Source organism: Entelurus aequoreus, linkage group LG08, assembly GCF_033978785.1.
Source record: "Entelurus aequoreus isolate RoL-2023_Sb linkage group LG08, RoL_Eaeq_v1.1, whole genome shotgun sequence".
NCBI lineage: Eukaryota > Metazoa > Chordata > Actinopteri > Syngnathiformes > Syngnathidae > Entelurus > Entelurus aequoreus.
The window spans coordinates 67,926,095-67,941,501 of record NC_084738.1 but is presented as its reverse complement, the minus strand read 5'-3'; the positions used below and the strand labels follow the sequence as shown (position 1 = coordinate 67,941,501).

Genomic DNA, 15,407 nt, shown 5'->3' with positions numbered 1-15,407 from the left:
TTGAAAATATTTATTTATTTATTTAAATAAATAAAAAAATGTGGGCACAAAATAATAAAATACAATTAAAATAAGTTAAAATGTGTGTATGAAAATAATAAAATGAAATTACAAAAAATTATTAAAATGAATTTATAAATAAATAAAAAAAAGTGTTTGGTAAAAAATTCAGATTAAAGAAATATGAAAAAAGTGAAAAAATAATTTAAATGTGTAATAAATAATAAATCAAGAATAATAAAAAAAATTGAATACTATTTTTTTTAAATAAAATGCAAACAAAACAAAATCAGAATGTGTGTACTAAAATAATACAATTGGATTCCAAAAAAATGATGTATAACAACAAAAAAATAAAAATGTGTGTACTAAACTTTCTGTGTCGATGATATGATTGAAAAGCTAAAAAAGGAAAAATATTTTTGCAAAGCAAAGAAAAACCTGCAAAGACTCAAATTGTGTGCGACTCCCCAAAAGCACAATGAGGATGTTAGGAAGCCAGTTTGTGCAGTATTACCTCCTACTCTGTGCAGTATTACCTCCTACTAAGTACTGCACTGTGCAGTATTACCTCCTACTCTGTGCAGTATTACCTCCTACTAAGTACTGCACTGTGCAGTATTACCTCCTACTCTGTGCAGTATTACCTCCTACTAAGTACTGCACTGTGCAGTATTACCTCCTACTCTGTGCAGTATTACCTCCAACTAAGTACTGCACTGTGCAGTATTACTTTGTACTAAGTACTGCACTTGGAAAATATACATAGTACTGCTGTCAGACTATGTCCTCTGCAGTGGACATTGGGGTTGAGCCCCCCCATTACATGTCCACTGTGGAGGACGCTGTCTTTAAAGTGGGACATATGTTGTGCACACACCAACACACAAACGCAAACACACACACGCGCGCACAGACACACACACACACACACACACGCCACACCCCTGCCGGCATTTGAAAGATGTGCTGGCAGACAGGAAGTGTGTGTGGAGAAAGAGGAAGTAAATAGCAAAGATAGAGTATATATTGTGGATACACATTTGAAATATTGTAGACAGGAGCTTATAGAAAAGTGGAAGAAGAAAGTAGTATATGTGTGATCTAATATAGAAGGTGTATTTACATCTAGAGTATAATATCAGGTGGATACAATCACCATTATTGATATGGACCACATTCTGTATTGCTAGAAAAGAGCAGCTTGTCTCCGAGTATTGCTTTCATGTACGTGTAGCGGACGCCGTCTGGTCGCCGTAACAGAGGAAGGACGAGAGAAAGGCGGGAAAAGAGTAGGAGGAGCTTAGTCTAGAAGTCAGAGAAGAGATCCTGGGGGCCCAGGTGGATGATGAAGGGGGCCAGGGCCCGTGGCTGGTAGAAGGGATTGTCAATGAAAAGACCTCCTGCAAGCAAAAACACGCAGGAGTGAGACCTCCCACAGATTGTTCACCAGACAGATGGATGAAATGAGCAGCTGATTTGATGCTAAGCTAACAGGCTAGTCTTTGAAGTGACAATGTTGGGAAAGGAATGTATTGTTCCAGAACTCTCTGCTCTCACTGTCAAATAGAAATACACTTTTACACCTTTATGTGGGAGATTGGAAAATAGACATGATTTAGTGTATTATATTGTAATAATAAATCACATTAAAATACGTTATTTAGTGTATTATATTGTAATAATAAATCACATTAAAATACATTATTTAGTGTATTATATTGTAATAATAAATCACATTAAAATACATTATTTAGTGTATTATATTGTAATAATAAATCACATTAAAATACATTATTTAGTGTATTATATTGTAATAATAAATCACATTAAAATACATTATTTAGTGTATTATATAGTAATAGTAAATCACATAAAAAAAATGTTGCCGCTATGAATCCAGCAGGATTTATGTCCTCACTATTAAATCTATATTTGAAAATAATAACATTTTAGAAGCAAACACCAGATTTATGTGAGAAATTATAAAAAAATATATATTTAATGAATGTTTTTTTAATAAACGTATTTTGTCGATTTTGCATCCAACAAGGTGTGCTGTTGTCAAAACAATTACCATTAAATACATAAATATATATATATATATATATATATATATATATATATATATATATATATATATATATTTATAAATATATATATTTATAAATATATATATATATATATATATATATATATATATATATATATATATATATATATATATATATATATATATATATATATATACAAACACACATATATACACATATACATACCTGTATATATATAAACATTTATAATTTGTATTTAATATATTGTAAAAATAAATCACATTTAAAAGTTCACGCTTTAAATCCATCAAAATCGCTGTTTATGTTGGCAGTATTAAATCTATATTTGAAAAATATATATTTTAGAAATAAACCATATTTATGTGGGAAAATATTTGTAAATTATATTTAATGAGCACGGGCAGCACGGTGGCAGAGGGGTTAGTGCGTCTGCCTCACAATACGAAGGTCCTGAGTAGTCGTGAGTTCAATCCCGGGCTCGGGATCTTTCTGTGTGGAGTTTGCATGTTCTCCCCGTGACTGCGTGGGTTCCCTCCGGGTACTCCGGCTTCCTCCCACCTCCAAAGACATGCACCTGGGGATAGGTTGATTGGCAACACTAAATTGGCCCTAGTGTGTGAATGTGAGTGTGAATGTTGTCTGTCTATCTGTGTTGGCCCTGCGATGAGGTGGCGACTTATCCAGGGTGTACCCCGCCTTCCGCCCGATTGTAGCTGAGATAGGCTCCAGCGCCCCCGCGACCCCGAAGGGAATAAGCGGTAGAAAATGGATGGATTTAATGAATGTTTTAGTTTAAATAAATCTTTATTTATTTTGTTAATTTGCAGCCAACAGGTGCGCTGTTGTCAAAATACTTACTATTATATATATATATATATATATATATATATATATATATATATATATATATATATATATATATATATATATATATATATATATATATATATATGTAACATATATATATATATATATATATATATATATATATATATATGTTACATATATACACAAACATACATATATATATGTATATACATACATATAATATATATACATATATATTAAACATATATATATTATACATATGTAATACATATATATATATACACATACATATATATATATATATATATATATATATATATATATATATATATATATATATATATATATATATACATATATATATTATACATATGTATATACATATATATATATATATATACACAAACATACATATACAGTGGGGCAAAAAAGTATTTAGTCAGCCACCCATTGACAATCAATGGGTGGCTGACTAAATACTTTTTTGCCCCACTGTATATATATATATATATATTATACATATGTATATACATGTTACATATATACACAAATATACATATATATATATGTATATACATACATATAATATATATACATATATATTAAACATATATATATTATACATATGTAATACATGTATATACATATATATATATATATATATACATACATACATATACACACATACATATATATTTATATGTGTGTGTATATATATATATATATATATATATATATATATATATATATATATATATATATATATATATATATATATATATATATATATATATATATATATATATATATTATATACACAATGTCTTCTATTTTACCAAAGTCATTTACAAAAGGTAAACATGCTGGGCTATAGGCTACTAGCAGCTACACGACAGCTAAGCACACAATTGACATAGGTAATAATCACTGAACAATTTGTCAATATAAACAACTAATAATTATAGTTACACATACAAAGTCTCCAAGGCATATTAGAAAATATCCAGTAACAAATGTGTCCGCATCATTCAGCTTACTGCATCGTGATTTTAACTTCATAAATGATTGTAACAACTAGGTGTCGCGAAAAGCAAAATACCACCCCACTTCACCTTAAAGACAGCCATTCCAAAGGTGACTAATAAATAGGTTGGTGTTTTCATACCTCAGCAAAAAGACAGCAGGCGGAGTTGCACTTTTATAGAAATAAACTTTATTCCAACACAATGATTGCTATTAGATTATTCTTCTTTTTACACAAATCAACCTCTTCTCGCCAAACAAGTCAGAAAATAAAGTGGAGACATTTCAAATTCACAGTAAACAAATCCTTCAAGTGCTTGACTTGGAAAAAACCCTGCAGTATGATCCTGGCTGGGAATATGAATATGAATAATCATCATCATTTCCCCAGCAAGGTGTGTCCTAAAAGAAGTGGTAGTGAGGGACGGGGTAGGCGGGCACTTTCATGACCGGCAACAGAAGCATTCCTTTGGGCACACCTGAGGAGGAAGAACAGCAGCTTTGAAAGGAGGACACGCCCACAATGCTGCCTCGCTAGGAGGACACGCCCACAATGCTGCCTCGCTAGGAGGACACGCCCACAATGCTGCCTCGCTAGGAGGACACGCCCACAATGCTGCCTCGCTAGGAGGACACGCCCACAACGCTGCCTTGCTAAAAGGACACGCCTACAATGCTAGGCAGGACGCTGCCTCGCTAGGAGGACACGCCCACAATGCTAGGCAGGATGCTGCCTCGCTAGGAGGACACGCCCACAACGCTGCCTCGCTAGGAGGACACGCCCACAATGCCAGGCAGGACGCTGCCTCGCTAGGAGGACACGCCCACAATGCTAGCTAACCTTCATATTGCTCTTCTTCAGGCTCGTCAACTACTTACTAGTGACATCTTCAGGCTCGTCTACTAGTTACTAGTGACTTCTTCAGGCTCGTCAACTACTTACTAGTGACATCTTCAGGCTCGTCTACTAGTTACTAGTGACTTCTTCAGACTTGTCAACTACTTACTAGTTACTAGTGACTTCTTCAGGCTCGTCAACTACTTACTAGTTACTAGTGACATCTTCAGGCTCGTCAACTACGTACTAGTTACTAGTGACATCTTCAGGCTTGTCAACTACTTACTAGTTACTAGTGACTTCTTCAGGCTCGTCTACTAGTTACTAGTGACATCTTCAGGCTCGTCAACTACGTACTAGTTACTAGTGACATCTTCAGGCTTGTCAACTACTTACTAGTTACTAGTGACTTCTTCAGGCTCAACAACTACTTACTAGTTACTAGTGACTTCTTCAGGCTCGTCAACTACTTACTAGTTACTAGTGACATCTTCAGGCTCGTCAACTACTTACTAGTTACTAGTGACTTCTTCAGGCTCGTCAACTACTTACTAGTTACTAGTGACATCTTCAGGCTCGTCAACTACTTACTAGTTACTAGTGACTTCTTCAGGCTTGTCAACTAATTACTAGTTACTAGTGAGTTCTTCAGGCTTGTCAACTACTTACTAGTTACTAGTGACATCTTCAGACTTGTCAACTATATACTAGTTACTAGTGACATCTTTAGGCTTGTCAACTACTTACTAGTTACTAGTGACTTCTTCAGGCTCAACAACTACTTACTAGTTACTAGTGACTTCTTCAGGCTCGTCAACTACTTACTAGTTACTAGTGACTTCTTCAGGCTTGTCAACTACTTACTAGTTACTAGTGACATCTTCAGACTTGTCAACTATTTACTAGTTACTAGTGACATCTTTAGGCTTGTCAACTACTTACTAGTTACTAGTGACTTCTTCAGGCTCAACAACTACTTACTAGTTACTAGTGACTTATTCAGGCTCGTCAACTACTTACTAGTTACTAGTGACTTCTTCAGGCTCGTCAACTACTTACTAGTTACCAGTGACATCTTCAGGCTTGTCAACTACTTACTAGTTACTAGTGACTTCTACAGACTCAACAACTACTTACTAGTTACTAGTGACTTCTTCAGGCTAGTCAACTACTTACTAGTTACTAGTGATTTCTTCAAGCTCAACAACTACTTACTAGTTACTAGTGACTTATTCAGGCTCGTCAACTACGTACTAGTTACTAGTGACATCTTCAGGCTTATCAACTACTTAATAGTTACTAGTGACTTCTTCAGGCTCAACAACTACTTACTAGTTACTAGTGACTTCAGGCTTGTCAACTACTTACTAGTTACTAGTGACTTCTTCAGGCTCGTCAACTACTTACTAGTTACTAGTGACATCTTCAGGCTTGTCAACTACGTACTAGTTACTAGTGACATCTTCAGGCTTGTCAACTACTTACTAGTTACTAGTGACATCTTCAGGCTCGTCAACTACGTACTAGTTACTAGTGACATCTTCAGGCTTGTCAACTACTTACTAGTGACTTCTTCAGGCTCGTCAACTACTTACTAGTTACTAGTGACATCTTCAGGCTTGTCAACTAGTTACTAGTGACTTCTTCAGGCTCAACAACTACTTACTAGTTACTAGTGACTTCTTCAGGCTCGTCAACTACTTACTAGTGACATCTTCAGGCTTGTCAACTAGTACTTCAGGCTTGTCAACTACTTACTAGTTACTAGTGACTTCTTCAGGCTCAACAACTACTTACTAGTTACTAGTGACTTCTTCAGGCTCAACAACTACTTACTAGTGACATCTTTAGGCTTGTCAACTAGTACTTCAGGCTTGTCAACTACTTACTAGTTACTAGTGACTTCTTCAGGCTCAACAACTACTTACTAGTTACTAGTGACTTCTTCAGGCTTGTCAACTACTTACTAGTTACTACAGCGCCTCTGTTGGCAGCACACCAGTAAGTAGTGCACACCAGTAAGTAGTGCACACCAGTAAGTAGTACACACCAGTAAGTAGTACACACCAGTAAGTAGTGCACACTAGTAAGTAGTACACACCAGCAAGTAGTGCACACCCGTAAGTAGTGCACACCATTAAGTAGTACACACCAGTAAGTAGTACACACCAGTAAGTAGTGCACACCAGTAAGTAGTGCACACCATTAAGTAGTACACACCAGTTAGTAGTGCACACCAGTAAGTAGTACACACCAGTAAGTAGTGCACACCAGTAAGTAGTACACACCAGTAAGTAGTGCACACCAGTAATTAGTACACACCAGTAAGTAGTGCACACCAGTAAGTAGTACACACCAGTAAGTAGTGCACACCAGTAAGTAGTGCACACCAGTAAGTAGTACACACCAGTAAGTAGTACACACCAGTAAGTAGTGCACACCAGTAAGTAGTACACACCAGTAAGTAGTGCACACCAGTAAGTAGTACACACCAGTAAGTAGTACACACCAGTAAGTAGTGCACACCAGTAAGTAGTACACACCAGTAAGTAGTGCACACCAGTAAGTAGTACACACCAGTAAGTAGTGCACACCAGTAAGTAGTGCACACCAGTAAGTAGTACACACCAATAAGTAGTACACACCAGTAAGTAGTACACACAGCAGCCATCAACCAATCACAGCAAGTCCAAGGAAAGGTAAGACATGAACCTTGGAAGCCACTTAGTGAGATTGTTGTTGTTATAAAGTGATTGTTTAGAAAGCTTGTTGTTATGAAGTGATTGTTTAGAAAGCTTGTTGTTATAAAGTGATTGTTTAGAAAGCGTGTTGTTATGAAGTGATTGTTTAGAAAGCTTGTTGTTATAAAATGATTGTTTAGAAAGCTTGTTGTTATGAAGTGATTGTTTAGAAAGCTTGTTGTTATAAAGTGATTGTTTAGAAAGCTTGTTGTTATAAAGTGATTGTTTAGAAAGCTTGTTGTTATAAAGTGATTGTTTAGAAAGCTTGTTGTTATAAAGTGATTGTTTAGAAAGCGTGTTGTTATGAAGTGATTGTTTAGAAAGCTTGTTGTTATAAAATGATTGTTTAGAAAGCTTGTTGTTATGAAGTGATTGTTTAGAAAGCTTGTTGTTATAAAGTGATTGTTTAGAAAGCTTGTTGTTATGAAGTGATTGTTTAGAAAGTGTGTTGTTATGAAGTGATTGTTTAGAAAGCTTGTTGTTATAAAGTGATTGTTTAGAAAGCGTGTTGTTATAAAGTGATTGTTTAGAAAGCTTGTTGTTATGAAGTGATTGTTTAGAAAGCGTGTTGTTATGAAGTGATTGTTTAGAAAGCTTGTTGTTATGAAGTGATTGTTTAGAAAGCTTGTTGTTATGAAGTGATTGTTTAGAAAGCTTGTTGTTATAAAGTGATTGTTTAGAAAGCGTGTTGTTATAAAGTGATTGTTTAGAAAGCTTGTTGTTATGAAGTGATTGTTTAGAAAGCGTGTTGTTATGAAGTGATTGTTTAGAAAGCTTGTTGTTATGAAGTGATTGTTTAGAAAGCTTGTTGTTATAAAGTGATTGTTTAGAAAGCTTGTTGTTATGAAGTGATTGTTTAGAAAGCTTGTTGTTATGAAGTGATTGTTTAGAAAGCTTGTTGTTATGAAGTGATTGTTTAGAAAGCTTGTTGTTATGAAGTGATTGTTTAGAAAGCTTGTTGTTATAAAGTGATTGTTTAGAAAGCGTGTTGTTATAAAGTGATTGTTTAGAAAGCTTGTTGTTATAAAATGATTGTTTAGAAAGTTGTTGTTATGAAGTGATTGTTTAGAAAGCTTGTTGTTATAAAGTGATTGTTTAGAAAGCTTGTTGTTATGAAGTGATTGTTTAGAAAGTGTGTTGTTATGAAGTGATTGTTTAGAAAGCTTGTTGTTATAAAGTGATTGTTTAGAAAGCGTGTTGTTATAAAGTGATTGTTTAGAAAGCTTGTTGTCATGAAGTGATTGTTTAGAAAGCGTGTTGTTATGAAGTGATTGTTTAGAAAGCTTGTTGTTATGAAGTGATTGTTTAGAAAGCTTGTTGTTATGAAGTGATTGTTTAGAAAGCTTGTTGTTATGAAGTGATTGTTTAGAAAGCTTGTTGTTATGAAGTGATTGTTTAGAAAGCTTGTTGTTATAAAGTGATTGTTTAGAAAGCTTGTTGTTATAAAGTGATTGTTTAGAAAGCTTGTTGTTATAAAGTGATTGTTTAGAAAGCTTGTTGTTATAAAGTGATTGTTTAGAAAGCGTGTTGTTATGAAGTGATTGTTTAGAAAGCGTGTTGTTATAAAGTGATTGTTTAGAAAGCGTGTTGTTATAAAGTGATTGTTTAGAAAGCTTGTTGTTATGAAGTGATTGTTTAGAAAGCTTGTTGTTATGAAGTGATTGTTTAGAAAGCTTGTTGTTATAAAATGATTGTTTAGAAAGCTTGTTGTTATGAAGTGATTGTTTAGAAAGCTTGTTGTTATAAAGTGATTGTTTAGAAAGCTTGTTGTTATGAAGTGATTGTTTAGAAAGTGTGTTGTTATGAAGTGATTGTTTAGAAAGCTTGTTGTTATGAAGTGATTGTTTAGAAAGCTTGTTGTTATGAAGTGATTGTTTAGAAAGCTTGTTGTTATAAAATGATTGTTTAGAAAGCTTGTTGTTATGAAGTGATTGTTTAGAAAGCTTGTTGTTATAAAGTGATTGTTTAGAAAGCTTGTTGTTATGAAGTGATTGTTTAGAAAGTGTGTTGTTATGAAGTGATTGTTTAGAAAGCTTGTTGTTATAAAGTGATTGTTTAGAAAGCGTGTTGTTATAAAGTGATTGTTTAGAAAGCTTGTTGTTATGAAGTGATTGTTTAGAAAGCGTGTTGTTATGAAGTGATTGTTTAGAAAGCTTGTTGTTATGAAGTGATTGTTTAGAAAGCTTGTTGTTATGAAGTGATTGTTTAGAAAGCTTGTTGTTATAAAGTGATTGTTTAGAAAGCGTGTTGTTATAAAGTGATTGTTTAGAAAGCTTGTTGTTATGAAGTGATTGTTTAGAAAGCGTGTTGTTATGAAGTGATTGTTTAGAAAGCTTGTTGTTATGAAGTGATTGTTTAGAAAGCTTGTTGTTATAAAGTGATTGTTTAGAAAGCTTGTTGTTATGAAGTGATTGTTTAGAAAGCTTGTTGTTATGAAGTGATTGTTTAGAAAGCTTGTTGTTATGAAGTGATTGTTTAGAAAGCTTGTTGTTATGAAGTGATTGTTTAGAAAGCTTGTTGTTATAAAGTGATTGTTTAGAAAGCGTGTTGTTATAAAGTGATTGTTTAGAAAGCTTGTTGTTATAAAATGATTGTTTAGAAAGCTTGTTGTTATGAAGTGATTGTTTAGAAAGCTTGTTGTTATAAAGTGATTGTTTAGAAAGCTTGTTGTTATGAAGTGATTGTTTAGAAAGTGTGTTGTTATGAAGTGATTGTTTAGAAAGCTTGTTGTTATAAAGTGATTGTTTAGAAAGCGTGTTGTTATAAAGTGATTGTTTAGAAAGCTTGTTGTCATGAAGTGATTGTTTAGAAAGCGTGTTGTTATGAAGTGATTGTTTAGAAAGCTTGTTGTTATGAAGTGATTGTTTAGAAAGCTTGTTGTTATGAAGTGATTGTTTAGAAAGCTTGTTGTTATGAAGTGATTGTTTAGAAAGCTTGTTGTTATGAAGTGATTGTTTAGAAAGCTTGTTGTTATAAAGTGATTGTTTAGAAAGCTTGTTGTTATAAAGTGATTGTTTAGAAAGCTTGTTGTTATAAAGTGATTGTTTAGAAAGCTTGTTGTTATAAAGTGATTGTTTAGAAAGCGTGTTGTTATGAAGTGATTGTTTAGAAAGCGTGTTGTTATAAAGTGATTGTTTAGAAAGCGTGTTGTTATAAAGTGATTGTTTAGAAAGCTTGTTGTTATGAAGTGATTGTTTAGAAAGCGTGTTGTTATGAAGTGATTGTTTAGAAAGCTTGTTGTTATGAAGTGATTGTTTAGAAAGCTTGTTGTTATGAAGTGATTGTTTAGAAAGCTTGTTGTTATGAAGTGATTGTTTAGAAAGCTTGTTGTTATAAAGTGATTGTTTAGAAAGCTTGTTGTTATAAAGTGATTGTTTAGAAAGCTTGTTGTTATAAAGTGATTGTTTAGAAAGCTTGTTGTTATAAAGTGATTGTTTAGAAAGCTTGTTGTTATAAAGTGATTGTTTAGAAAGCTTGTTGTTATAAAGTGATTGTTTAGAAAGCTTGTTGTTATAAAGTGATTGTTTAGAAAGCTTGTTGTTATAAAGTGATTGTTTAGAAAGCGTGTTGTTATGAAGTGATTGTTTAGAAAGCTTGTTGTTATAAAGTGATTGTTTAGAAAGCGTGTTGTTATGAAGTGATTGTTTAGAAAGCGTGTTGTTATAAAGTGATTGTTTAGAAAGCGTGTTGTTATGAAGTGATTGTTTAGAAAGCTTGTTGTTATAAAGTGATTGTTTAGAAAGCTTGTTGTTATAAAGTGATTGTTTAGAAAGCTTGTTGTTATAAAGTGATTGTTTAGAAAGCTTGTTGTTATAAAGTGATTGTTTAGAAAGCTTGTTGTTATAAAGTGATTGTTTAGAAAGCTTGTTGTTATAAAGTGATTGTTTAGAAAGCTTGTTGTTATAAAGTGATTGTTTAGAAAGCTTGTTGTTATGAAGTGATTGTTTAGAAAGCTTGTTGTTATGAAGTGATTGTTTAGAAAGCTTGTTGTTATGAAGTGATTGTTTAGAAAGCTTGTTGTTATAAAGTGATTGTTTAGAAAGCTTGTTGTTATAAAGTGATTGTTTAGAAAGCGTGTTGTTATAAAGTGATTGTTTAGAAAGCTTGTTGTTATAAAGTGATTGTTTAGAAAGCTTGTTGTTATAAAGTGATTGTTTAGAAAGCTTGTTGTTATAAAGTGATTGTTTAGAAAGCTTGTTGTTATAAAGTGATTGTTTAGAAAGCTTGTTGTTATGAAGTGATTGTTTAGAAAGCTTGTTGTTATAAAGTGATTGTTTAGAAAGCTTGTTGTTATAAAGTGATTGTTTAGAAAGCGTGTTGTTATAAAGTGATTGTTTAGAAAGCGTGTTGTTATAAAGTGATTGTTTAGAAAGCTTGTTGTTATAAAGTGATTGTTTAGAAAGCTTGTTGTTATAAAGTGATTGTTTAGAAAGCTTGTTGTTATAAAGTGATTGTTTAGAAAGCTTGTTGTTATGAAGTGATTGTTTAGAAAGCTTGTTGTTATAAAGTGATTGTTTAGAAAGCTTGTTGTTATAAAGTGATTGTTTAGAAAGCTTGTTGTTATAAAGTGATTGTTTAGAAAGCTTGTTGTTATAAAGTGATTGTTTAGAAAGCTTGTTGTTATAAAGTGATTGTTTAGAAAGCTTGTTGTTATAAAGTGATTGTTTAGAAAGCTGTCAGGGAGCAGAAAGGACAAACAGGAAATAAAGAAACATACCGTAGGCGGGAGCAGCGGCGGCGGCGGCGGCAGCTGCGGCGGCAGCGTGGCTGTAGGCGTACGGCGTCCCGAAACCTGCTGGTGAGGAGTGGGTGGTCACATGGTACACTCACATCACATGGTACTCACATCACATGGTACACTCACATCACATGGTACACTCACATCACACGGTACACTCACATCACATGGTACACTCACATCACATGGTACATATATATATATATATATATATATATATAAATATATATATATATATATATATATATATATATATATATATATATATATATATATATATATATATATATATATATATGAAACATTACAATAATCTGAAATACTTCAGATAATTCAAATGTTATTTATATATATACAAAAATACATATATATATATTTACATACATACATATAAAACAATAAAACATAACATTTTCTTCAAACTGTAGCTCTTATTGACACGAATATAAGACAGTATTGCCATTATCTTTTTAATAAAATAAAAATAATATAGATATTATACAATATAAATTATAAATAAAAATATACTATTAAAAAACAGTTTAATATTTGCTATACTTTGAGATACTGTAGATCTTAAAATAATATAAATATAATACAATACAAATAATGCAAATATATTTGTATAAATATATATAAATATTTTATATATATATTATAAATGTTTATATATTTTTTCAAATAAATATATATTTATATTCAAATTTAAGACAATATTTGTACCATTTTTTATTAGAATAATAAGAAATGTAATAGAATAGAATAAAAACAATATAAATATAATATGAATAAAGAGAAAATCTGTCATTTGCTGAAATCAAAGATAATTGAGATCTTATTGACGCCAATATAAGACGTCTTTATCTTATCTTTTAAATAGAATACAACTAGTATGTACATCATATGAATATCAAATATAAATATAATACAAACATCATTGAATACAAATAGTATCATTATTAATATAATACAAATAAAAAGTGATTTCATATTGAAATGACCAGCGAGCTTTTCCTCCCGTCACTCACGCACGTCTGATGCAACTTGCCACACACCTGCTGGCATCAAAGATGACAAAATGGCTTCCTCATACCTGGCGTGACGTATCCCGGAGTGGCGGCGCTGACGAAGGCTCCCCTTGCGAGGGCGGCTCTTCCTCTTCCTCTGGCCACCTGGGCAGCCACCGCCGCTGCCAGCACACCTTTAGTCTGAGGAGCAGCAACACAACATGCCTTTAGTCTGAGGAGCAGCAACACACAATATGCCTTTAGTCTGAGGAGCAGCAACACACAATATGTCTTTAGTCTGAGGAGCAGCAACACACAATATGTCTTTAGTCTGAGGAGCAGCAACACACAATATGTCTTTAGTCTGAGGAGCAGCAACACAACATGTCTTTAGTCTGAGGAGCAGCAACACAACATGTCTTTAGTCTGAGGAGCAGCAACACAACATGTCTTTAGTCTGAGGAGCAGCAACACAACATGTCTTTAGTCTGAGGAGCAGCAACACACAATATGTCTTTAGTCTGAGGAGCAGCAACACACAATATGCCTTTAGTCTGAGGAGCAGCAACACAACATGTCTTTAGTCTGAGGAGCAGCAACACACAATATGCCTTTAGTCTGAGGAGCAGCAACACAACATGTCTTTAGTCTGAGGAGCAGCAACACACAATATGCCTTTAGTCTGAGGAGCAGCAACACAATATGTCTTTAGTCTGAGGAGCAGCAACACACAATATGTCTTTAGTCTGAGGAGCAGCAACACAATATGCCTTTAGTCTGAGGAGCAGCAACACAACATGTCTTTAGTCTGAGGAGCAGCAACACAACATGCCTTTAGTCTGAGGAGCAGCAACACAACATGCCTTTAGTCTGAGGAGCAGCAACACAATATGCCTTTAGTCTGAGGAGCAGCAACACAACATGTCTTTAGTCTGAGGAGCAGCAACACAACATGCCTTTAGTCTGAGGAGCAGCAACACAACATGCCTTTAGTCTGAGGAGCAGCAACACAACATGTCTTTAGTCTGAGGAGCAGCAACACACAATATGCCTTCAGTCTGAGGAGCAGCAACACAATATGCCTTTAGTCTGAGGAGCAGCAACACAACATGTCTTTAGTCTGAGGAGCAGCAACACAACATGTCTTTAGTCTGAGGAGCAGCAACACACAATATGCCTTTAGTCTGAGGAGCAGCAACACAACATGTCTTTAGTCTGAGGAGCAGCAACACACAATATGCCTTTAGTCTGAGGAGCAGCAACACAATATGTCTTTAGTCTGAGGAGCAGCAACACAATATGTCTTTAGTCTGAGGAGCAGCAACACAATATGCCTTTAGTCTGAGGAGCAGCAACACAACATGTCTTTAGTCTGAGGAGCAGCAACACAACATGCCTTTAGTCTGAGGAGCAGCAACACAACATGCCTTTAGTCTGAGGAGCAGCAACACAATATGCCTTTAGTCTGAGGAGCAGCAACACAACATGTCTTTAGTCTGAGGAGCAGCAACACAACATGCCTTTAGTCTGAGGAGCAGCAACACAACATGCCTTTAGTCTGAGGAGCAGCAACACAACATGTCTTTAGTCTGAGGAGCAGCAACACACAATATGCCTTCAGTCTGAGGAGCAGCAACACAATATGCCTTTAGTCTGAGGAGCAGCAACACAACATGTCTTTAGTCTGAGGAGCAGCAACACAACATGCCTTTAGTCTGAGGAGCAGCAACACAACATGCCTTTAGTCTGAGGAGCAGCAACACAACATGTCTTTAGTCTGAGGAGCAGCAACACAACATGTCTTTAGTCTGAGGAGCAGCAACACAATATGTCTTTAGTCTGAGGAGCAGCAACACAATATGTCTTTAGTCTGAGGAGCAGCAACACAACATGTCTTTAGTCTGAGGAGCAGCAACACAACATGTCTTTAGTCTGAGGAGCAGCAACACAATATGTCTTTAGTCTGAGGAGCAGCAACACAACATGTCTTTAGTCTGAGGAGCAGCAACACAATATGTCTTTAGTCTGAGGAGCAGCAACACAATATGTCTTTAGTCTGAGGAGCAGCAACACAATATGTCTTTAGTCTGAGGAGCAGCAACACAATATGCCTTTAGTCTGAGGAGCAGCAACACAATATGCCTTTAGTCTGAGGAG

General features: G+C 34.3%; 1 protein-coding gene across 6 annotated transcripts in view; it reads right to left on the bottom strand.

Moving 5' to 3' along the window:
- Positions 1-625: 625 nt before the first annotated feature.
- strbp (spermatid perinuclear RNA binding protein) overlaps positions 626-15,407 on the bottom strand; it is a 157,628-nt gene continuing 142,846 nt past the window's right edge. For 2 of the 6 annotated variants that reach the window (XM_062057151.1, XM_062057149.1), the window contains exons 16-18: positions 13,337-13,451; positions 12,223-12,300; positions 626-1,403 (exon numbers count right to left, since the gene is read on the bottom strand). In XM_062057151.1, the coding sequence (XP_061913135.1) occupies positions 1,309-1,403; positions 12,223-12,300; positions 13,337-13,451 (288 nt within the window). In that variant the 3' untranslated portion in view covers positions 626-1,308. Of the gene's footprint in view, positions 1,404-3,925; positions 4,406-12,222; positions 12,301-13,336; positions 13,452-15,407 lie in introns of those variants that run through there. The other 4 variants (XR_009827114.1, XM_062057150.1, XM_062057154.1 and 1 more) reach the window with 4 other exon arrangements.